The sequence below is a fragment of the Puntigrus tetrazona genome, chromosome 19 (assembly GCF_018831695.1).
Source record: "Puntigrus tetrazona isolate hp1 chromosome 19, ASM1883169v1, whole genome shotgun sequence".
Classification (NCBI taxonomy): Eukaryota; Metazoa; Chordata; class Actinopteri; order Cypriniformes; family Cyprinidae; genus Puntigrus; species Puntigrus tetrazona.
In genome coordinates, this window is record NC_056717.1 from 13,676,280 (window position 1) to 13,700,044 (window position 23,765).

A 23,765-nucleotide genomic window follows, 5' to 3' on the forward strand; every position below is an offset into this window, starting at 1 on the left:
AGTACAAAGATCTATATAAACAGTACTCATCTTTTTACAATACACAATAAATGCAGCAATAAAAAATAAAGTGATTAATAACAGCATTTAAATAAAGCTGTACTAAAAAGAGACGTGAGTTCAAAATAATGAAAATAATGGTTTGATTAGTACATTATACCTAATGCGTTAATTAATGAATAACTTTTTTTTACAGGATTTATTAATTTAGGTTCATGCTAATTTAAATATACTATCGTTCATTGCTAATTCATGCCTTCTCAGAATACATTAATGTAATTTATTCAACTTGAAAGGCTAAAACGTATTTGCACAATGTAGTAATTAACGTGAACCAAAATTAATAAATGCCGTAAAAGTGTTCACGATAACTAATGCATTAACTAGTGATGATGAATCAAACCTAAACTGAGAAGTGCAACCGATGAAAGATTTGATTGGTGAAATCTAGAACTTCAGTAATGTGCATGCCTCAGAGAACCAGTGTTTGAGGAGGTCATGGGAACCGAGCCGAGAAGCAGAGGACAATAACTTCACAACAGCTGCCACTGCCAGCCTTCAAGTTGAAGTTTCTTATGCAATTTCGTTTTCCCTGGCCTCCGTTCCACACTTCATACTCGTCTACTCGTCTGCCAACTGTTTCCACTTCCCTTGTTCTGTGGTCACTAAAAGGAGTGGCTTTGCTCTTTCCCACCATAATTGCGTCAATACAACATCAGGCCCGATTGGAGCAGCGCTGGCCTGCTAGGGCTGTGGGAGGCCATCGATTTCTTTAGAGTTGTTGTTGCTAAATACTTTTGAGCTTGTTTGTGCACTGGGCGACAAGTAATACCAAAAGGGCTTGACGTTGTGGGCGGTAATCATAAGAGTACTGGAAAGCATTATTTGAGGCAAAACTTGAAATTCTAACCACCTAGCTTCTGCTGAACTGAACCATGAAACCATAAAGAGGCGAATGACTTAAGTGATCGTAATTGCTCCGCGCTTAGCAGAGTCGGACGCAGTGGTCAGCTTCAGTTGGCTGATTATTAGCATTATGAGGTTTTGATATACATAGAACAATTATTATGGTAGCCTGTTTCACTGGGAATTTAACATATGGTTTAAGCATAATTGATTTACCTATACAGCGGGGCTGGGATCCACTCCAGGTGCCATCAGCCTGGCAAATGCGTGTAGTACTGCCTACCGGGATGTAGGGAGCCATGCAGCTAAATGACACTTCGGACTGGTAGATGAAACTGCGGCCTTCCCTCGAGCCAAAAGCAGGGATTCCCGAGTCTCCACAGAACTTAGCTAAAAGCACAGAGACCACAAAGAAACATTTTCAGCTAAATCCTTCTCAAATGTTAAGTCGTGAATGACGCTGAAAGCTTTGTCGTTATAAAACAGGACATGATGTTACCTGTAATATTCAACACTTCTCAGAAACTGATGCAAATACTGAAATTGTGAATACAGCATTGTGGGGAATATTCAAAAAGCTTACTTATTGAAACCTATTGAAATATACACTCTCTGTGGTTCATTCATCACACTCGAAAAAGAAGGTCAAAATAAGCAGATTGCATTGTGGGATGTAGCATCACGCTGTGTGCTCTGATGTATGCATACTGCGCATTCTGGCAAATGCAGCAGGTCATCCAGTATTTTTCGAAGCTCTTATTCTCACCAAGGCTGCATGATGAAAAATACAGTACATTTATAATATTTGCATTAATTATGATATTAATTTAAAATGTTCTATTTTAATATGTATTTTAAAATGAATTGTATTCCTGTGATCGGGAATAAGTGTCACATGTTCCTTCAGAAATCATTGTGCTGAAGAAACCTTTCTTAAAATCACATCTTTCATAACATAATATGCGTTTAATGCCACATTTGATTCATTTCATGCTGAATAAAAGTATTCACTTCTTTAAAAAAAGCATACCGTACCGACCCCAAACATTTATGCATTATATATATGTAAACTGCAGGAACAGTAATAATAACATGCTATTATGTTATTCTGATCATATAATAGTGGAGAAAGTCCCAAGCCCTGTGGTAAACGTAATCCATTGCCCTACCACTGTCAGGCAAACAATAGGTCTCTGGAGGGAAAATCAATCACATGGTTGACGTCACCAGCTGACTGATCCATCATAAATATGCTGGTCAGACTACTGTGCTAAGATCTAGCACTACAAACTTGACTTTTCTTGATGAATTATAGATATGCTGTCAAGATATAAAATAAAAGTGGAAAAGAAAAAGAAGGAAAAAAAAATCAGTACCCTGACAAAGTCAGAAGTATGCTTTCTTTTTCGAGCAAAAGATTTTTTTTTTTTTTTTTTTTTTTTTTTACATTGCCTGCTTTTGTTTCATGTGAGGGCTAAAACAAGGGTACCTTTGTGATAACTAAGCTTTTTAAACTTTAACTTCTCATACCACGTCTGGAGGTTCTTCATCTTAGACATCATACAGCATTGTGCTGAAACAGACTGATATCCTACCATGCTATGCCAACCTGGCCTTGTGTCCTAAACAAATATTAATCCAGCAGATCTAATTGATATTAAGGCCTACATGTTCACATTCAGCGAGAACCCAATCAATCATTGTCTGATAGTGACGTCCTCGCCAACAGCAAGTAGATAAGTTGCAGACATAAGGCAAGGTATGAACTTTCCGCTGCTTTTTTGGGAAATGTCAGTTGCAAACACCCACAGGGATGAAGCAGTCAGTTTGATTAATATTAATAGAGTAGTACAGTACTCACGCAAGCACTGGGGCACCTCACCACTCCATGTACCATTGCCCACACAGGTGAGAATGGCAGGGAAAGAGAGCTCGTATCCTGGGGAGCAGCTGTAACTCACGCTGGTGCCCCACTCAAAGTCACGTCCCTCCAGGAGGCCGTTTGAGATGGGTGGAGGAGCTGTGCAGGTAACGGCTGAAGATAAACAGAGGAAAGTTAAGCTCATGTTTAGAATGACACGTCTGATACAATTAGAATTTATCCAACATAATAGTACATTCATCTCGATTTCTAGCAAAAATGGGACCCTGGCTGTTAAAACCCATTAAAGTCACTTTTTGGACATGTACTGTTTAAAAAAAAAAAATAAATAATAAAATTCCCCTTCACAAGGTAAATAATATTCTGTGAAAATGATACCTTGATACCTTTAATACTGATTAAGACCATGTCAAAGATTTAAACCGGTGTGAAATTAATCTTTGATGTTTGGTATCTCATAATTAGATTTTGAGACTTTCAGTTTCTGTATTTTACAGAGAGGGTCACAAAAGTCTAAACACCCTCAAAATAACACAAATGGCACCTTCAAGGCCTATTTAATTTTTAAACAAATGATCAGCAAAAGGAGGTGCTTAACCTTGAAAATGCTGATTGGTAGTCTCAGGAGGGTAAAGTAAATACAAAATGAGCTGCTTAATTTTCCATTTATATTGTATGTGGTTTGCAAATTATGTAGATTTGTTATCTTAAATCTCTATTTGATGTGATTTATTTCTAGCAATAAACATTAAATAAACTCTCCATAGGAGGTAGTTAGTTCGGAATCAAATGCGGTTTGTAGTTAACTTCATTTTCAATAAATAAAAAAACAAACAAATTGTAACATCTTGGCACATTTCCTATCTTCCTTTTGAAACAATATTAAAAATATTCAAAAATATCAAAAATATGTACATTTATTATGAACAACCTTAACACAACACCTGTTACAATTATTTATATATAAAACAAGTGTAGCGGTGTAGCAGTAAGCGTAGCAGTAACTATAACAGGACTAGCAGTTTGAGTTAGGTAAAGAGATTAATTGCTTCTGCTAACACCAGTGAAGTCACTGAATGCTATATCTGTCTTAGTGGCCCCATCTTTTCCAATAACTGCCCGCACAACTCTGTGAGGTAAGTCCTCTTTCCCGGTTATCAGTCCTCAGGTACCACACAAGCTCTTAAAATCAATCACACTCTACCAGACAGGAAGCCAATGCCTTGCTCAAACGGGCACTCATGATGACACATGCCCCCACTTATGGCGCAACACCCCAATATGATGCTCACACACACACACACACAATCTTTATAATATGGTAAAGTTCTAGTCAGACGGTTATTACTCTCTGCAAAAACCATGCTTCGTCTGCTTCTTTATGAGCTGATCGTGCTGCCTTTGCTTTAGTCATGTTGATAGAACCAATAAACTTCCAACAAAGCCCATTGTTGTATTATTAATCAGAATCAGTGTTGGCACCCTTTAAAGAGGCCTGGACCAGATTGGAGCTCCTAAGATAATGAATATTTCATGTAAACCATCTAGAACTGCAAGAAAGAGACAGAAGGGACACGCATACACTCAATGTCAGGATGCTCCCCACACCTGAAGCGTTTGACAGAAGTGGGAGTGGTTCTTTTTTGAGTTGACTCACTTTAGCATGCATATTAATGGCTCCGTGAGACAGAATATCAGTTCAGACCGAGGATATCAAGTTCAAGGCTCTTCAGATATGTATGCACAACATGTCCTTTAAGAGACAGGAGGAGGCTGCTGCCTACAGGAATAAATGAGACATCTGTGTCTATCTAAATGAGCTCAGCAAAATGGCATTGAAAGCCAGGGCACTGGTGAGGATCACAAATGCACCGTCCAAACCTGGAATTCAATTTCATATCACTTCATATATTCCATGCCAGTTCATCTCCTGGCAGTGAGAAGATGACAGGAGTCATTTGTGAAATTAATTACAAGAAATGCAAGGGCTCACAGGTCAAAGCTGATTATAATAATGGGGACAACACAGCCCTTAAGGGGCGAACGCTCAGTCTACAAATGTGTTTGTGTTCCCGTCGTACGACTGTCATTTGTCAAACAGCATGATTGGTTGATAAAACATGAATGTTTACCGTTCAATGTAGCGCAATCGCACAACAAAAGATGATCTACAAGGGTGGATAAACATTCCTCCCCCATTCCTCCCCATTCCTTCATTTAAAACAAGACATCCATCACAATGGGCGAAGACATGAAGCTGGAAGACCTCAACTCACTCTGGGTGAAGCATCTGTGAATCTAACGCTCGGGGCGGTTGGGGCCAGATGTGCAGATATATCAGTGAGCGAATAATCTTAGGCCATGCCTTGTGAACAATAAAGCTCTTTGACTTTACTAGGCAGATAAAATATTAAAGAGAAAATATGAATCCTGTGGGAGTAATGGGAAATTAAGTAACATTTGTAATAAGGTTCAACTGATGCATTAAATATCTTTATCCCAAATTAATAAATACTGTAAATGTTAATTTGCTAATATATATTATTGTTCCTTGTTAATCCATATTTGGTCATAGTCTGAGTGGTTCTCAACAAGGAGGGTGGGGTCAAATTATTCAAGTTATGAACTGAAATTATATTTATTTGTTATTCTTTTATTGAAGAACATACAGAACCTTGTATTTCTGGAATCACAAAATGAATGATGGTTAATTATTTTTAATATATCAACACTCACAGTTTCTGTTATAAACATAATATGTTAAATTGTCATAATTACATCAGACATACCAGAGGAAATACTTTAGGATATCGTGTTTGACAACTGTGTGGGAATCACGTCAGTAAAATTATTGTTAATGGTCATTTCCTTATACTTATCACAAATTGAACCTTACTGTCAAATGTTACCACATTGAATATAAATGTTACTGTTATAATGTTAAGGGGTGTTTAACTCAAGTTTTACCTTTACAGAAAGGCACAGGGGCATTCCAGGTACCGTTTCCGGTACAAGTGATGGTGGAGAAACTCTCGGTTTCCATTGTGTAGCCAGGCTGGCACACGAAAGTGATGTTTTGTCCAATGGTAAAGTCCTCACCATATCTCAGTCCATTGGCTGGCACTCCTGGCTCTCCGCAGTTGATCACTGAAAAGTAAAGATCACAGCTATGACGTTATAGGCCAAAATGAACTACTGTGTTAAGTGCAATGCGCTAATAGTCTCTATTTGAGCTAAAAGTCTTGGCAATTTACAATCTGCCAAACAACAGCAGTGCAGATCTTTATTCAATATCTAATGCAACTCATCAGATGGCAATCATAGCTTTTTGTGGCAATGTGATTGAAGCTATCGAAACAAACCTTGGGGAGCCACGTTCACAAATCATCTTTAACAACTCATTTACGCTACAGCAATCTTTAGGACCCCTGGCTTTTTATTTGAAATGATAGATCTTGTTATTATGTAAAGAAATCAATAGTAGCACGCAAGCATGGCTCCTGTCCCACCAGCGTCCCCGAGGTGCAACTTCGAAATCAATTCCACAGATCTTTTACAATTATCATTCCTTCCAATGGATAAATAAGAGGAGGTCGGATTGGAATGATGTGAGAAAGAATACAGCAGCACTGGAATTCAGATGAAACAAATTTGTAGTTTTGCACTCTGCCGTGGCTGACAAAACCTCATTCGATCAGGGCATTTATTTAATTATTTCCCCGATGCAACATCTTAATTTCCTCTATTGATTTATGGTGGACCATTACTTATTTGTCACCCTTGAGTTGCCATACGTTTTGTGTCTTTTGGAAAAGGACGGAAAATGATGTTTTGTAAAATCCATCAGCGGCCTTGCACATAAACATGTCAGCTGATGGTGAGAAATGGCTAACGCTAAATGCTAATGTGACTCCTCCCTTGGACACAGCCATGTATCACCGCTTTTGCCCCACTCAATAAACACATGTAGCCCTGCATCAATCAGAGCTGGTTTGGTGCACCGCCCATATAATTCCAGTCAACAGTATGCAGGGAATACGCCAGCATTTATGTTTGAACGTTGAGACCATTAAGGGATGTGATTATGGATGATAATGCCAACTTACCTAGACACATTACGCAGGGTAAGCTGTTTTATTGTGTTGTGTGACTCTTCATCATTACTCAAACAACTACTACTGCGAGAGTTTTTAATCAACCAGATATGTGAGTGTTCCATCACTCACAAAACTGAACTGAAATAGATTCAAATGATAAAAAGCATCAACCTAACTGTGAGCAAAAACCAACGCAAACCCCACTCCTAATAAAAAACAATGCAAATAGCTATTTGGCTACTGTTTAACATCATCAAATAGTCCATTTGACCTAAGAGACATTGATGCTTTTAAATAAAAGATTACTAAGACACACATTTGTTTCTTGGAATATGACATTATGGATCAATATTTTTCAGTAATTTTTACCCATAAAATGGCAAAATGCTACAGTTAAACATTTGAATTTGTAAGTTACTCACCATATACAGTTAAAAACCATAAATTGTTCTGGACAGGCCATTTATGAAGAATACAGATTCATTATATGGTTTTCTATTATACTATCTGTTTTATTATGGTGGTTGTCAGTACATGTAAAGGTTACAAAAAAACCCCACTGAATTTGGAAGTTTATACGGTTAGAAGTTGTAAAATACATAGATACCATTGTGTCCAAGGCAGAGCACATATCTAAAAGAGCAAAAATTTAACTGACCTTTACATCTTCCTCCCTTTGACAAAAGAACATCTTGGAGCTACCTTGGAGAAACCGGATCCTGCAATCCCTAATTCTGACCCAAATCTTCCAGAAAATGCACTGAAAACTTTCCAACTTTTTGTATTTAAAGGAACGCCAGTTACTCTCATGGCGATGCCTAAATTATACTTTCATAAAGTTGGTCCCCTGAACTCTCAACAAGAAGACTTCTCTCTATCATTCAAGGTCTGTTACCATGACAATACATTTTTAGTACAGCTTTACACAAATGAATCCCTCAAGCACATCGATCATATCACCTCATTTCAACCTGTAATGAAGCACTACTGAAGCCACTACTGAAATTTTGGTTTATTCGAAAACAAACAAGCCTTCATTTCTATTTTAAGATCAACAAATCCCCTGCCGTATCTCACTAGTTTCACACTTACAGGTGCAGTTGGGTGCAGTGCCAGACCAGGTGCCGTTAGCTTGGCATTGCCGTGTGGTGGAGCCGCTTAGCAGGTAACCATCCATACAGGAATAGATGACCGAATGTGAGAAGGTGGTGCCGTCCAGTCGATATACCCGTCCGTTACTGGGAGTCCCAGGGTTACCACACTGCACCGCTGTAGCATTTTAAAAGTAAAAATATATGAAAAAGTGTCACTTAACATTCCTGAGTAACATGTTACATTGTTTAGTAATTTCATTAGGGACGAACGAGGATAGCTGGAGGTGTCAGTGTTTCTTTTGTCTGCTTTTATTTTGTATCAAAAAAATCAAATAAGCGCAGCCTTTACTGAGCAAATCTTACTGACCCAAAATATTTGAACAGTGGTGTATATATGCACAGTTTCTTTCACTTACATAAATCATGGTTCTACTTAAATAGCTTTAGGGATTTAAAATGATCACATACAGTATATACCCCTAGAGTAGTGTCCAGCCTTGAATCTTTGTCATGTTCCTTAGTCTCAGATGGCTCACACAGTCTGTTCGCTGACCAGCCGATGCATATTGCTCACAAAACTGTCTAAGTAGGTGGTTCTTGGCAAGAATAAGTGGCAGTGTGGACAAGACCATATGCTGTTCAGTCAAAGGTCTGACTACATGAGATTTTGTGCTTTTTAATCAGCAATACAAATACTCTGCAAGTGAAGTACTTAGTAATTGAACTGGATCACAATTTTTCAGAAGTATTCTTTTATCTACAAAACCGCGTATTTTGTTTATTAAGTAGCTTGCCCTAAACCGCATTTGATATATCTAAAGATTATCTGTGCATCTGATGGGAAGAAAGTGACAGTCTAAAAGAACAGAGATCATTAGAGAGACGTCTTTGACCATGTAATGACTATGACATGGGACAGTGGCTATAACAGAATGAGGTATTAGTGTCTGTAAGGCTTAAATGAGTGGGGATGAAGTTTGAAGATATGCTATGACAGGCCTGTAGATCATACCCGGAGCATGGCACCGAGACCGAGAAAGGACAAAAAAAGAGAGCTCTTTATTTCCGCGGAGATGCTGGTTGAGTGAATTAACTGGCTGAAAACCTATTAATCCGCCAAGCCAAAGTGCTTTCTTGGTTGACTGCAATGGAAGAACTCAGGCTTCCTTTCAGGATGGAATCATCTCTCTGTGCAGCTGTTAAAAAGACAGTGCTTGTGGTACACCTCCATGACGGCAAACTCGAGCACTCTCTTTGTCTTGCGATGACAGGCTGACCATTGTGATTCCCATAGGGCTTGTCATTTTGCAGCATTGGGGACGGATTATAGCACAATGCCTTCCCCCTCAATTAGTCACTGTTCCTGTATCCCTGTGCCAATTGCCGTCTCTCAAAAATGATTCCCGCACAATGGCTTAGGTCATGTCAACTATATGTTCTGTGGGAGGTGGGAGCCCTGGGAGAAACACCATTAGTCAGGTCTCGGAGCAAGAAAACAAGATGGTGCATCATGTTTCCGCTGAAAACACTGCCTGCTTGAGTCTGGAAGTGGCTAGTCATCTTTCATTTGTGTTGTAGACTTTACAGCCTCGGGGAAAATGTGGGTTTATTACGTGATGTGGGACTCTGACAACTGTACAACTGTAACAGCAGGCCCAAATAAAACATCAGATAACAATGTGGACGGTGATATATTATTTAGCGGGTAGCTGATTTTATTGTTTGTCATTGATAAATGACTTTTGGGACTATTATATGGTATAATAAAGACAACACTTGCTTAAAGGGGGTTGGATGCAAGATCATTATTAATATGAACAGGAGGGTCTTCTGTTCAGCACTTAGTAGCGCTACTAAAGAAATAACAAGGCAATGCCTGTTAAAAGATTCAACTGTTCAACAGTAAGTTCAACTGTTAGACCAACAATAATGAGAAGAAGGATAAAATCATTCTCTGCTTCTAAACCAACTCTTAGTTGCTGATGAGAAAGTCTTTTACCATTTTTATTATGCCTAAATCTTTGTTATAACCGTTTGTCAAACATTATTCTTAAGAGATAAAATTAAAAAATATTATTTAATTGTTTTTTTTAGGAATAAAAAGTTCAAAATATCAGCATTTATATGAAATAGAAATAAATATACATCTATATCCTTACTTGATTTTTGAAATATTTTATGCATTATTGTTGAATAAAAGTGTTTATTTAAAATGTAATAAATAATAATAATAAAAAAAAAACATACTGTCCTATCTCTCCTGAACTTCTAATGAAAGTTTCTATATGTTTTTTATTTATTTTTATCTAATATATGATTATAAGTGGATTTGTTCGAAATACAGTGGCTATTTTTCAATTGCCATCCATTGCAAAAAAAATTAAATCATCCAAAAATATGCAATAGGCAATACCAGATGGTGTAGTTACAGCATCCACCTGCAGGGGTTAACATGGGCACGCTAACATGATCCCTAGATCTGAACAATCAGATTTCATTACATGCAGTCAGTTCTAAATATCGGCTTTGACAACAAAATCGTATTTTTGTGTGCAGTTTGAACAAAGCCTTAGTCAGGAGTTTTTCAACAAGTCATCGGCTGATCTAAGTAGCTTAGGGCTGAGATGTCCTACTTCTGAATTCACCTAGCCAAGTAAAAGAGAATATGTGCAATGTGAAGTGAGAGTGGGAGTCGGGCAGTTTCAGAGATGCTGGATCATGTCAGCTGCTGCAGGCGCTTACGTTTGCAGGAGGGCTGAGTACCGGACCATGTGCCGTTGGGGAAGCACATCCTTTCTGCGGAGCCAAAAAGCTCGTATCCCACCGAGCAGCTGAAGTGCACTTTACTGCGTATCCGAAAGTCACTCTCATCTCTGCTGCCATGGGATGGTGTGCCTGGGTCACCGCATGTCCCTGACGAATCACCTTGCGAAACAGAGAGAGGAATAAAAAAGACAATAGAGATTGAAAAGAGGTGAAGGTCATTCCAACTATATCGTAAATTTTCATGTCCCCATTGTATATGTCTTAATATATTGGATAAAACATTAAACTCATCCTTTTATAAATGGACATAAGATTAGTTGGTATTCTTAATATCACTATTAAGTGAACAAACGAGCAGAATTTTAAATAGTTTTACTGCTTTCTTTATGCTGATATTACCATTCTTGGCATTTAACCTTATAGCATAGAAAAAAACTGCTAATTTATTATGAAATCTTCAAGGTGTTTCTAATTTTTTTTTTTCTTCTGTACTCTAAAAGCCTTTTTGGGAATTCTTAGTTTTAATTTGTTACCGATTTTTATATATTTTGTTCACCCTGTGTCCACAGTTTTACTTTCTTTCTTGTTAGTCTTTTATAAGTCATTTAACAATTAAATCAATGGCATCATTCTCCTAAAACCCTCCTTTTGGTGGGAAAACAACAGCACAAATGTTTATGTAAAGTTTATGAACTTTATGCATTAGTTGGCTTATTTTACTCAAAAACATTCCATCTTGTTTGATACAATTATGATTAAAATTAAGTTAGTTTTTTTTCTGGTGCGTTCATTTCTTGTCAATGTGTAAATAAAAAGTTATAATCAAAGAAAGAGAGGTTGGCGAGCATATTTGAAAAAGTCCCTTTTAAATACCTTCTTAAACACACAAGCATGTTCAACTTACTGTAGAAATATGAGTCAGAAAAAAAGAAACCAAGAATTTGCATCAAGTGTAAAGAAACATACTGTATTAACCTTTTTTACTGCCAAATGAATAAAAAAGGATGGCTAGCTGAACAGCCCCTCTCAGGATGTAATCTTGGAGGAGGACATCTTTTTTTCCATGCACTCAAGGCTTTGCTACAGCTCTCTGGAAATTGATATTCCTGATTGATTCCTGCTGCTTCCATATATCTGAGCTCAGGGCCCTGCAGCCTTGCACCTCACCTGAACCTGAGCTCCATTCATCATCAGCTCACAAACGCACACAATCGCACAGAGACACACACCTGCACGCGCACATTTATGCTCACACAGGGCTTATGAATAATCTCGACACACCAAAAAATATAGAAAGTGATCGGTTGTGATTGTGTCACGTCGCATAGAAGATTCACGTTCAGTGTGCACAGACAAATCGACCTGCTGCTGGAAACCTGGTTAGGACACAGTGTTAGAAACCATGACTTATTGCTCAAACCCTAGACAAGAGAGCTAAAATAGATCAGTGGCTGGTTATACCAGAACTATAGGTTTTTAAGTTATAATTCATGCATTATTGCGCTGCACAATTATACTTAGTTGAAAGCTCACACATAACAATAGTTGCTTATTAGTATGCCTATAGCATGTTAAGTACTTAATGTTAATAAGTACTTATAAAGCGTGTTCCGCATGGACATATTCTGCATCCCTAATCCTACCCAATATCTAAATGTTACTAATCTTTCTATTAATAAGCAGCAAAAGAAGACTTTGTCGAGGGAGAAGTTGCAGTTAATGGTTTGTTAATTCTGCGTACTGGACCTTAAAATAAAAAGTGTGACCATTAAACTCTATCAAAATACTTCATGTTTTACGTTACAGTGTTGTTGAAATTTTACTAATTCACAAGATTTTAGCATTATGTAAATTTTTGAATTGACAGCAAAACTTCAGAATAAAATGAATAGCTTGCCACGCTCTGTCACTACTCATGTATGCTAAAATCTTCAATTTGCATTCATTTTTAGATACAAATACATATTTAGATATGGATTATCTATTTTTTAGATATATTTTTATTTATCTTTTTAGATATAAATATTTATCTGTATATTTAGACACTATCATTAAAAAAGTCTGCCGTTAGTACTTTTTTTTTTTTATGAATTTAATTTGAACAGTAAAGACTTACTAATTACCAGTTCAAATAAATGCTGTTCTTTTGAACTTTTTATTGTTTTCACAAATTATTGCTATTACGCAGCACAGCTGTTTTCAACATTGATAATAAGAAATGTTTCTTAAGCACCAAATCAGCACATTAATATATATGTATACATCATATGTAACTCTCCTGAAGGCTTACAACCTGGGCTAACATTTGCCTTAGGACAAAATTGTACTATTAAATTATGCAAAGACTAACTAGCATTCACTACATGTGAACTTTATGTCTCAAAGACCTTATGAACATTTGTTGCAACTGCAACCCTACCCAGCACCCTAAAGGTAAAAACTGCCATCTCATATCAGGCCAGCCAACATCCAAACCCAGCCTATGTCAACGAAACCAGCCAGCTCCATAAACAACTAATGATTTATTTAGGAACAGGCAGCTGTATAAAAAAATAAAATAAAAATCTCCTGATCTAATACATCAGTGTGGCTGGAGAGTTGGGTAGGCAGGGCTAGTGGCGAGCGGCCCGGGGGACAGATTAAAATGGCTGTTATTAAAGGACTGCGGGCTGTTCCTCTTACTTATTAATACGTCAGTGGGTTGCTTGAACAGGCTCTTCTGCTGAAGGGTCAGTCGTTGACCCTTGCATGACTGGCAGGTTTTTATCCCGTAGATTTTGCTGTACAGTAAATCGCATACATGTGCCATACATCACACAGCGTGGTCTGACCAGATGCATGTCGACGTAAACTTGAGCTTAAGTGAAGAGGATGGATTTCCTCTTAGAGAACAAGAGCACAGAGGGGTCTGTTTCTCAGGTTGTGGTGCCATGAAGAAACAGGCACCCTGCTGGTCATGCTAAGTTGAAGCAACGAACATTTCTTAGAGTACCGCCACGTGCAAAGATGCGTTGTGACAGCGTCATGTACTTTTCTTGGGGCGTAATACAGCAGAGCGCCTCGTATTGGTAAACTCTTTCCAGGGCAGAGCGAGTATTAAATTTCCTGGGAGGTCTGCGCATGTTTGTATGTCGCTGCGGAACAAGGTGTGTGTTTTTATGTCATGTTCCATCTTTGTCTTTCTTGCTGGTGGCAGAGGACGAGAGGAGCGAGAGCCGGGAGGTGTGGGTGTTTGGACTCCCAAGAGCGTGTTCTGTCAGGGAGAGAGTGCTGACCAAGCATAACACTTCAAGGGCAGACGGAGGGGACTGCTGTATTAGCCGTCCCGCTGGAACTCTTCCACTTATCTGCAATGGCAGTCCTGAGACCACCGCAGACGCGGTGAGGAGAAGGGTATATGTCCATTTGCATGTCACAAATTGATGTACAGCCACCTCTGATCAAAATATGTCACCGCAAACATGCAGTTCACACTCTGAGGCAACACTGCTGACAGGATTACGTCAGATAAAAACTGACGCAATATTAAATGTCAACCTTGTGCAACCGCACAAAAGTTGAGTGTGAGAGAAGTGGGGCACTAAGCATGGATTATTGATCACTGGCATCTCCGGTAGCTTTTAGTAGTCAGGGTTGATTTTTCAGTTTAGGTCAGATATGCTTTTGGACAACAGATATGGGTCAGATATAAAATAGCTGAAATAACCTAGCATTTAAAGAGACAGGTCATCATCCTATAATGAATCTTATATTTTAGTCACCACAAGGTTGTTCAAACTGTATGACTGACTTTTGTCTGTGGAACACAGAAGATGATATTCTAAGAAACGTGTTTTTGTCCATACAATGACAGTCAATGGTTTTTAAGTATCATTGACCTTCATTGTATGGACAAAAACAGCTGATAAGGCTTTTAAAATGTCATCTTTTGTGTTCTGCAAAAGAAAGAGGGTCATACAGATTTAGAAAGACATGTGTTTGAGTAAATGAAGATAGAATGTTCATTTTTGGGAGAACTATGGTTTTAAGCACACATACTTCACACTCATGTAGGACACACATGTCCAACATCCCATTCCTCCTGCTCAGGCTCACTGGAAAGGCATGCCTTTACCTATGTTTTTGAGCATTTCATCTGAATGGATTAAACACGTTTGTCTATGTTTCACTCCGTTTCAAATCAGGCTCATGAAAAGCTTTCGGACGCAACGAAAGTGTTCAGGGCTACTTAATTACAGACGGGTGTGTTGAAGCAGGGTTGGAAATTTAAGTCTGCACAAAAGCACTTAAGAAGCAGGGTTGGAGACCCCTGGACCTTACTAAGTGATTCAACACAGCTCCTTAGCTCTTCAGTTTAGCTTTGTTGTGCTTGGCCCCTTAATTGCTGCTTGCAGCTAAATTCTTTTTTGTTCTTATCTTAGTTTTAAAGGTGCACTCTGTACCTGTTGCACTAGCTTGAACTGATCCCGACTCAAAAGTGATGTGTGGATGCAACAAAAGCAGTAGTTACCAATGCCATTATAGATGCATACAAATGCTCTACTTGCATTTTTGAATTATAGGGTGATATATATCACAAAAAATTCAAACAGTTAAATGTTCAATATTCAAATGACATTTTCTTTTCAAGCCTCACAGTGCAGGACTAGTAGCTTGTACAAACCATGAGCAAGAATAGAAGAAGAACTGATTGGAAGCAATTTTATTTTTTTGCAATTCTGTTTGGGTTGCTTTAGGGACATAGGAGTGACACACTTCACCTTTAAGAAAAGCAACATCCCTGCGGTCTAAGCTAGCAGCTGCTCTGTCTCAATCAGTGTGCAGTCAGCTCGCTCTATCTGCAGTCAAGCAGTGCCAGAAAGCTCAGGCAGAGCTGGGAAGTTAAGTCTTGAGAGAGACTCACTGCTAGAGGCTGCTCCTTTAGCTGCAGCCCTTACATACTTACAGCCGCTCTAATTGGACCACAGGAAGTTCAGGTGTGAGCAGGAAGAGAACAGAAGATCTGCCCACCAGGTGGACACTAAAACCCTCACTGATGCAGCCCAGTATATGTGCTAATTGGGTACCAGGCTGTTTTGGGGTCAAAGAGTAAATGGTTGTTTGTTGATTTTAAGAGGGTTGGATCATGTCATAACTTTGTAAGGCTGTACCTCGGAGACTTCTCTCTGGAAGCAGGCAATTAGAAGAGGCCGGAAACAAGGTCAAAGGCTTGTAATAGCTTCGGTTTGGATTCCCATTAAAACAAAAGGTTGTAAAACAGCACGGGACATCAGTAAGTGATCTCAAGAGCTGCTCGTGCAACAGATGTACACAAAAAAATCAGCTCAGTCCTTTCTAGCAGTCTGCAGTCCCCTGCGCGAGCGCATGTTTGTGTGTACAAACGCCTTCAGCATAGCACACAGGAAAAAGGATGAAGTTGCGCTGCTATGATTTTGTGCCATGAAACCCAGAAAACCCTGGAGGCAGATGAACAGTACCAGGAAGGAGAATAAAGCCTCCTAGGACCGAGAGGAAGAGAGATTTCTCTTTCTGTCTAGCTGTTGTTCTCTCTCTGCCTCCTCCTTTCTGGGTCATGGATCTCTGTAGAGGATTGGAGCATATACAGTGGGACTGGAAAGAGACAATGTCTGTATTCACGCTTTATGGGTCACAGACACTTAATGAAGGTTTAATGGATAAACAGTGGGTGTTTAAAAACATGCAAACTGCATTTGAGTCACGTTTATGCAAAGACTGTCTGGAAGTTTCCAGCAACATGTCATTTTTCTAGGTACATTCACACTGACAGTGATTTGTAATGACAAAGTGAGCTGAAGTGATTTGTTTTCAATGAGAGTTGTTGATCAGAGGCAACATGCACTCAAAAAATGGATTTTTCCTACTTGTGCAATTTGGTTAATTAAAGTGAGCTAATGCAACACAATTCTTGAACAAGTTGTCACAGCTTAATTTCATTGCATGCAATCTATTTAAATTTGTCAAATGGAAGTTTACTTAATCCATTTGTGTTGGGACTACAAGAGGCATGTTGGATATTACTGTGAACATAATTTTTTCAGATCTGTTCTTTAATTCACTTAGTCCTATACCAAATTACATCATGGTTATTTCTGTCTTTCCTCTTGTATGCTATACAGAAACAATACAATAGGCAATCTTTAGTACAAATGAAAAGTACAATGAAGCATAATGATACTACAGTAGCATTGAGCATTATTTAAGCAATTTAACAGTAGTAAATAATAGTACAAAGTATGCGATAATGTTGAGCAGAGTTTGACTTATGCCAGGTTCACACTGCACAAATTTAGCCAGATTTCTCACTCACCGACATTTTGATAAACCGCAGACAAATGCCCAAAATCTGAGGCAAATCGGTGCTCATTCAAGAGAGTGACAATCACGCAGTGTGAATTGTCTAAGACGCGACCTGAATGTAACAGCAATGCCTGCAAAATATTTGGCATGCTAAAAATCTAAAGCTGTCGGAGATTCACAATCAAGCTGTGTAAAATAATTTCTGGCTGAAAACTACATTGGCCATGACCTGCAGCCAATGAGAGAACAAGATTCAGGGCAGAGGGAAGTTCTTGGAGGAGTTATAGACCAGAATATCAGTAATTTAATAGATGTACAATTATATCATACAGAAACAAGCACAAACCAGCATAATACTGCAGAACTATTATTTATCACAACTCTCTTTGCAGAACACACAATCCCCGTTCCCTGCATCTCCCTCCTGCATAAACTTGTTTTTTTTTTATCCTTGTAGCTAGAAATCAGCGTACAGGCAATTTGCAGGCTATAATTATTATTTTTTTTTTATAATTCCAGTCTTGTGCAAGATCTCTGGTTTGATGCATGAGGGTTTGAAAATCATGCAGTGTGAACTCGGCATTATGCCAATGTATCTTCTGTCCTCCTTTAAATAAAAAAATGTCAAAACAATGAACTGATCTTACTAATACTAACAACAGCAGAAGAATTATGGGAATGAGGCGTGACCTTGATCATTATAAAAGTAGAGCTGCTTAGCCTATCAAATGCTCAGTCCAAACAGTTACAGACATCACTAAAAGCCATTTTTGGTCATTCTTAAAAAAAATCAAATACAATGGACTAATTTATAGCTTGAAAAAAAATGCACATCAAGTGTTTATCATGAACAATGATTCTGATGGCTGGACTAAAAACACAAGGACACTACAATCAACCAAACCAATCAAAGTTCAGTCTACAGGCTTATACAAAAAGCAGCACAACCTTCAGCACAATTTCTGATAATTCAAGAGCACCAAAAGGACATTCAAGAGCAAACAAACGTGCAATATTTTATTTTAAGAGCAAGAATGGAGTATTAGACTCCCAAGTCACAAAATATTTTTTAAAGGGCACGACAGACTATTCTAGGCAACGGGAGGGACTTGTTGAGCTCGCTGAACCAGAGTATGTGGTATCAAATTGTTCAAAATGCCAGTGACTGAGCAATTCTCTCACTATACACCTTTCCTGCATGTTTATATTTAATTCCCTTTAAAGTCTCCAAGGACAATGTGACAATGTGGTAAAATAAGAGTTAGGTGAGGCATTGGACACAGGGGTCCTTGATTCGTAATAATTCTATGTGACAAAAGCTCAGCTGCTGCTAGTGCACCGAGTTCAGAAATATTTGAAGTGGCCTTGCAGAGCGTTTTGTGCACGGATGGCGTATGGCTTATGTAAAATCTCTCTAAGCCATATTTAGTGCTCCACAAAACTCGTGCTATACGTGTGGGTGTAGGAACCCACATGTGGAGCCCTTTGAGGTTCCCCTCTGGATTTTTCCCATTTAGTACGAGCCTTTTCATTTCATTTACAGAATGAACAACTGAATGGTATGGGCATTGCGTTGTGTTTGTGTAAATGTGCTTTAATTAAATGCTATTAAATGTTCGGTCTGGTTTTGGCAGCTCGTTTTGATTCAGAGAGTCCCCAGTTCCTGTTGTAAAGACTGCACAACATAAACAGACATGGACTCCAGCAGTTGCATCTGTGTGTTTCTCCGTGCCCAAAGCAATCTGCATGAAATCTCAATAAAAAGCAGAGAAAACGTATAAAAAAAATCAGCACAGCAAACCCACAGATTAATTATACACCTCACAGATGTTGGACGCAGGCTTAAGGCGGCGCCCCACCAGCCGATTTTTCAGCCGTTAACTTCATTTACATAGTCATCGGACAGTCAGAGGGAGTCCTGGCCGTGTCTCTCAGTGGGAGAGTGTTAACAGCCCCGGCACCTCAAACCTCTGCTGAGTTAATGGTTCTGCCACTGGGGCGGATTCTCACGGCCTTGCTGGGCATCCAATGAGTTTCTTCTCACACTGAAGAACTGATGAGTTTTATTTGAAGACATTTTGCTGCTTGGAAGTCATCCAAAATTATATCCCACCAATTGTTAACTGTGATTGTGCAACTGAGCTATTTTCTGAGGTTCTCCTTCACTTAAATGACTAATAAAATGAGTAATTAAATAAAAAGCAGAGGCAGAACAGACTGTGTTTATAGAAAGTAAATCTATTTCTAACTCAAGCTGTGCGTAAACATATACTCTCAATAGCGAGCCCTGAAGGAATAAATACACCCATGCATTCAGAGAGAAAAGATACTAAACAAATTGCATGCTAATTCAGTCTATTACGAGTCTGTTTGTGCGGTATTCCTGTTTAGCAAGCTACACATGATAGGGAATTGGAATAGAGCCCCCTTGAAAATGAGATGGTGCATCTCAAGGGGTTTATCCTCAAGAATAAATTTGTTGCAACGGGAAAGAAATGCCATAGGCTTTAGTGTGTGACCCCTTTCCATTTTACAATCAGTCATTTTGACAGGATGCGGTCAGATTTCACCAAAAACAGTAAGTAGGTATAAGACCTTAAACTGAAATTGAGTTGCTTTGAGAATAGATAGTCCAATAAGCGAAAAGTTAAAACAGACTAAAGGTCCACTGACTGCAAAGAAGATGATTATAACTACATTTTTAATAATAATTCTATAAGAATAGGTGAATCCACATCATACCTATAATACACCTAGGAATGCTATAGTTGGAATCAGTTCATGCAGACGTTATGGATGCTAATGTAGTTAATAATAATAATAATTATCTTTATATTTTAGACACATTATTGACGATTATATTTATCAACTTTATTTTTTCTCCAAGTATGAAAACTGTTTGTCACGTCTCACAGTGGTGTTTTGTTTCCTGTATGAATCAGTATTTTTTAGACTGATTAAAATTACATATTAATTATATAACATATACAGAAAAAGTCGCTGAAAAATTCCCACCACTAAAACACAGACTGACATTCTGGAAGACAGACAAAAGCAGAGTGTTACAAACACTAACTACTCCTAGAGTTGGACTGTATATCAAGACGTTTGGAACAGCGCTCAGCCAATCAAATTGGCTGAGGGCTAAAACAGAACTAGAAATGACAGTAAAATATCAAGTAAATTACATTCCAAACACAACACTGAAAACTACGTTTCAGATTTTTTTGCTCTGCCAGAAAAAATATTTACAAAAGAAGCCAAAGCAGGAAGTGTTGCGAACACAGGCAACAGACTGATCCAACTGTTTTTCGAAATATCAGAAATTTTGGAATATTGCCTGCCCAATCAAATTAGTTGACTGTGAATAACTTGCATAGTGTTATATTACTTTTGCAACCGACAAATGAAGGTACAAACAAGATGCAGCAAAGTTTATGAACATATGTTGCTTATATACTTAACCTATGGAAAAATTCAGCATTAGCTAGACAGATTTGCCTGATGATGTCATTGCTATAGGTAAACAGCCTAGTTAGGGTTAAGAGGGATTCTGTTCACAAACACAGAACCTGATGTCAACATCAGAGGGGCATGATGGAACCCAGCAAATCATCTCTGTATGATTACAATACACTTAAATCGGTAATTCCAAACCCTCAAGCCCTTTGTTCATCTTCAGAACACAAATTAAGATATTTTTGATGCATTCCAAGAGCTCCTCGTCAGTGGTTCAACCGTAACTTTACAAAGCTATGAAAATACATGCAAACAGAAAACAAAAATAACTTTATTCAACAATTTGTCTCCTCAGCATCACCCATACATCACCATTTTGGACAGTATTTAAATTTGATTAAATTACGGAAGAGAGTATAACAACGCATCCAACATATGTGAACGGATAAGTTGCTTACTTTCAGATTTGACGAATTGTTGAATAAAGTCATTATTATTGCTTTTTTTGTGCACAAAAAGTAGTCATGTAGATTCGTAAAGTTATGGTTGAACCACTGATGTCACATGGACTGTTTTAACAATCTCCTTGAAATGATTCTGAGCCTTGAAGCATCCTTGCTGTCTTTGGGAGGGTCAGGGAGCTCTCCGAATGCATCAAAAATATTGAAAGTCTCGCAGGTTTGCATTTTTGCTTAAGGCTAACACTTTCCAAAATCTCTTTTAAGGCAGCATGTAATGGTTCTTAGCATCTTTAATTGCGCAGATAGCATTGATGGATGTATGTGTCCGTCCTACCTGAGCAAAAGGGCATGGGTGCGCTCCAATGGCCGTTGAGCTGGCAGGTTCGGGAGGACTCGCCCTTCAGTTGCCTGCCACCCGTGCAGCTGTAGCGCACCGTAGCGCCAAAGGTGAATTTGTCCCCACTCAGCACTCCATTGGGAGGAGATCCAGGATGTCCGCAATCCACCACTATCCAATACACATGCAGAAGAGTGCGAACACGTTTAGTGGACTGGCAAACACTCCTTCAGTACACTTTCACATATAATTATATGAAAACATAACAGACTTGAAACAAAGCTGCTCTTTACTTTTAATTATACAGTAATTCCGGTTGCTCTTAATGATTACGGTGCTAATTCAGCTTCCTGCAGGAGCTCTAAGATCAGCACTTTCTGAAAGTTTGCTCCTTTTCTGTAGCTCAGACCTCACTGCACACTACTACTAGAATTTGTTAATTATTAATAACTTTATTTAAAATGAATATCAGTGAATGTGATACTCTGTATAAAATAATGGATATAATTTAATGTGCACAGAAATGTTATTGAACTAACATAAAAAATGTAAAAATTCTATAGAAAATAAAAAAACATTCACTATTAGCTGTATAAGCATTTGTATGTCAACCAATAAGGTGTTCACAAACAGATGTGAGCACAAATAAACATAAACAAAGCATTGAGTAAAGTTTGCTGATCTCATAACCACTTGAAAAACAATAAACGCCTTTCATATAGACCTAGACTGCAAACTTCAGCAATTTTTATGTAGAACGTATCCCAGATTTTAATGTAGGGCCACTTTGGTATTCAAAGAGCCCAGCAACTGGTGTTAGGATCAAACATGTAAAACTACAGGGAAGATTATGCAGACACACAAAGCGGAAGAGGCGACTGGGCGAAAGGGCATCTCTGACAGCAGGGAGTCTTGTCAGGGCAAAATGTAAGCTCAGGCCCCGTCGACATCGCAGCTGCTGCAGAACGTAGCTTACTGAGCTGTACACAGGCTGAGGATGTGCTGTGTTTCAACTTTTACATAATAAAACAGGGATCAGATTAAAACAAAAACAAAAAAAACTGACATTGCTAATTAATCTGCCACTAAACTATGTTCCACCTGTCCCTCAGTTACAAGCACTGATCTTAAACAGCGGGAAGAGGGTCGTGCAACTAATTCCCCTCAATTACAGGAATGAATAGGTAATTAGCAGAACAATGCCACTGCCAAATTTTCATTGAAAGATGCCAGGAACATACCGATACACTCGGGCAGCGGTTTGTCCCACTGACCCGTGGGCTGGCAGGTGAGGACAGGAGAGCCAAACAGGTAATAGCCGGGGTTGCAGTCATAGAATACCACCGTGCCAAAGGTGAAGTTTCCATGCTCGATCTTACTCTGCCTGATAGAGTTGGCTGGAATCCCAGGATCAGAGCAATTGACAACTGAATAAAGAGAAGAAAGGAAGAGGACAGAAACAGAGACATGTGTTATTTGGCAGAAGCACTAAGCAAGTGACTTCGGTGGAAACAAGTAGGTCAGGTGCTCTATGCCTGCAATGCATGCAGAATGAGAATTTGCCATTTTTAGTATGTGTCACAGACATCCACATCCAAAAATAATGTTAGAACACACAAAAAAAATATCTGAATGTTTGGTAGAAAGTGACTAATCTAGAATATAATGATTTAATTTGATATTTTATAAACATTTTTCAGTGCAATAATGACATACAGTACATCTTATATAAATAATGAGGATTTAATGAATAGAAATAAATACATTTTTAAATAAATTGACTGAGCGGTGTTAGTATCATGTATCATACACTTACACGCCATATTAAGTGAGAGCACACATGCAGAATGAATTATCACAGAACATGCAATCTACTTTTGTTTAAAACTGTGTAACACTGTCTTGGCTTACCCGGAATCAACAATGACATTTTTGTTAGTGTACTTTCAGCCACCAAACACCAAAACTGGCAGCTACTTAGCAACATCGCAACAGCCGCTACCCCCTTCCTTACCCACAGAGTGCACTGCGGTGCTTTAATTTTGTCAGGCGGTGGATCAGGCAAAGCTCCGTGTGAATAAAAGACTTAACTTTTCTCCCCACCTTTACATGTTGGTGGTGGCTGGCTCCACTGTCGGTTGGCCTGACACTGGGCCCGAGAAGGGCCCTCCATCACGTATCCCATGTTGCAGGAGAAGCTCACCACATCATTCAAGTTGAAGCCATTGCCTACGGTACGCCCATAGATGGGGCTCCCTGGATGCCCGCAGCTGATGGCTGGAGATGACAAGAGTGATATGCTTTAATGTGGCATAAGCACCATGTTAAATAATAAATTGAGTGGAGCGCTGTTGGATGAGTTCTTTCTGGTTTTCTCACAACAGGTATGTATTAAATAACGGAAACATTTTTAGAGTGTGATTAAATTATGGAAGAAAATAGATG

The 23,765-nt window shown here is 38.6% G+C and overlaps 1 protein-coding gene across 1 annotated transcript in view; it reads right to left on the bottom strand.

Moving 5' to 3' along the window:
- Positions 1–23,765, bottom strand: part of csmd3b (CUB and Sushi multiple domains 3b) — a 332,481-nt gene that overhangs the window by 16,441 nt on the left and 292,275 nt on the right. Inside the window, 8 exon segments of the mRNA XM_043218230.1 lie at positions 1,123–1,296; positions 2,768–2,941; positions 5,756–5,935; positions 7,978–8,154; positions 10,722–10,904; positions 21,318–21,491; positions 22,562–22,747; positions 23,424–23,597. Coding sequence (XP_043074165.1) covers positions 1,123–1,296; positions 2,768–2,941; positions 5,756–5,935; positions 7,978–8,154; positions 10,722–10,904; positions 21,318–21,491; positions 22,562–22,747; positions 23,424–23,597 — 1,422 coding nt within the window.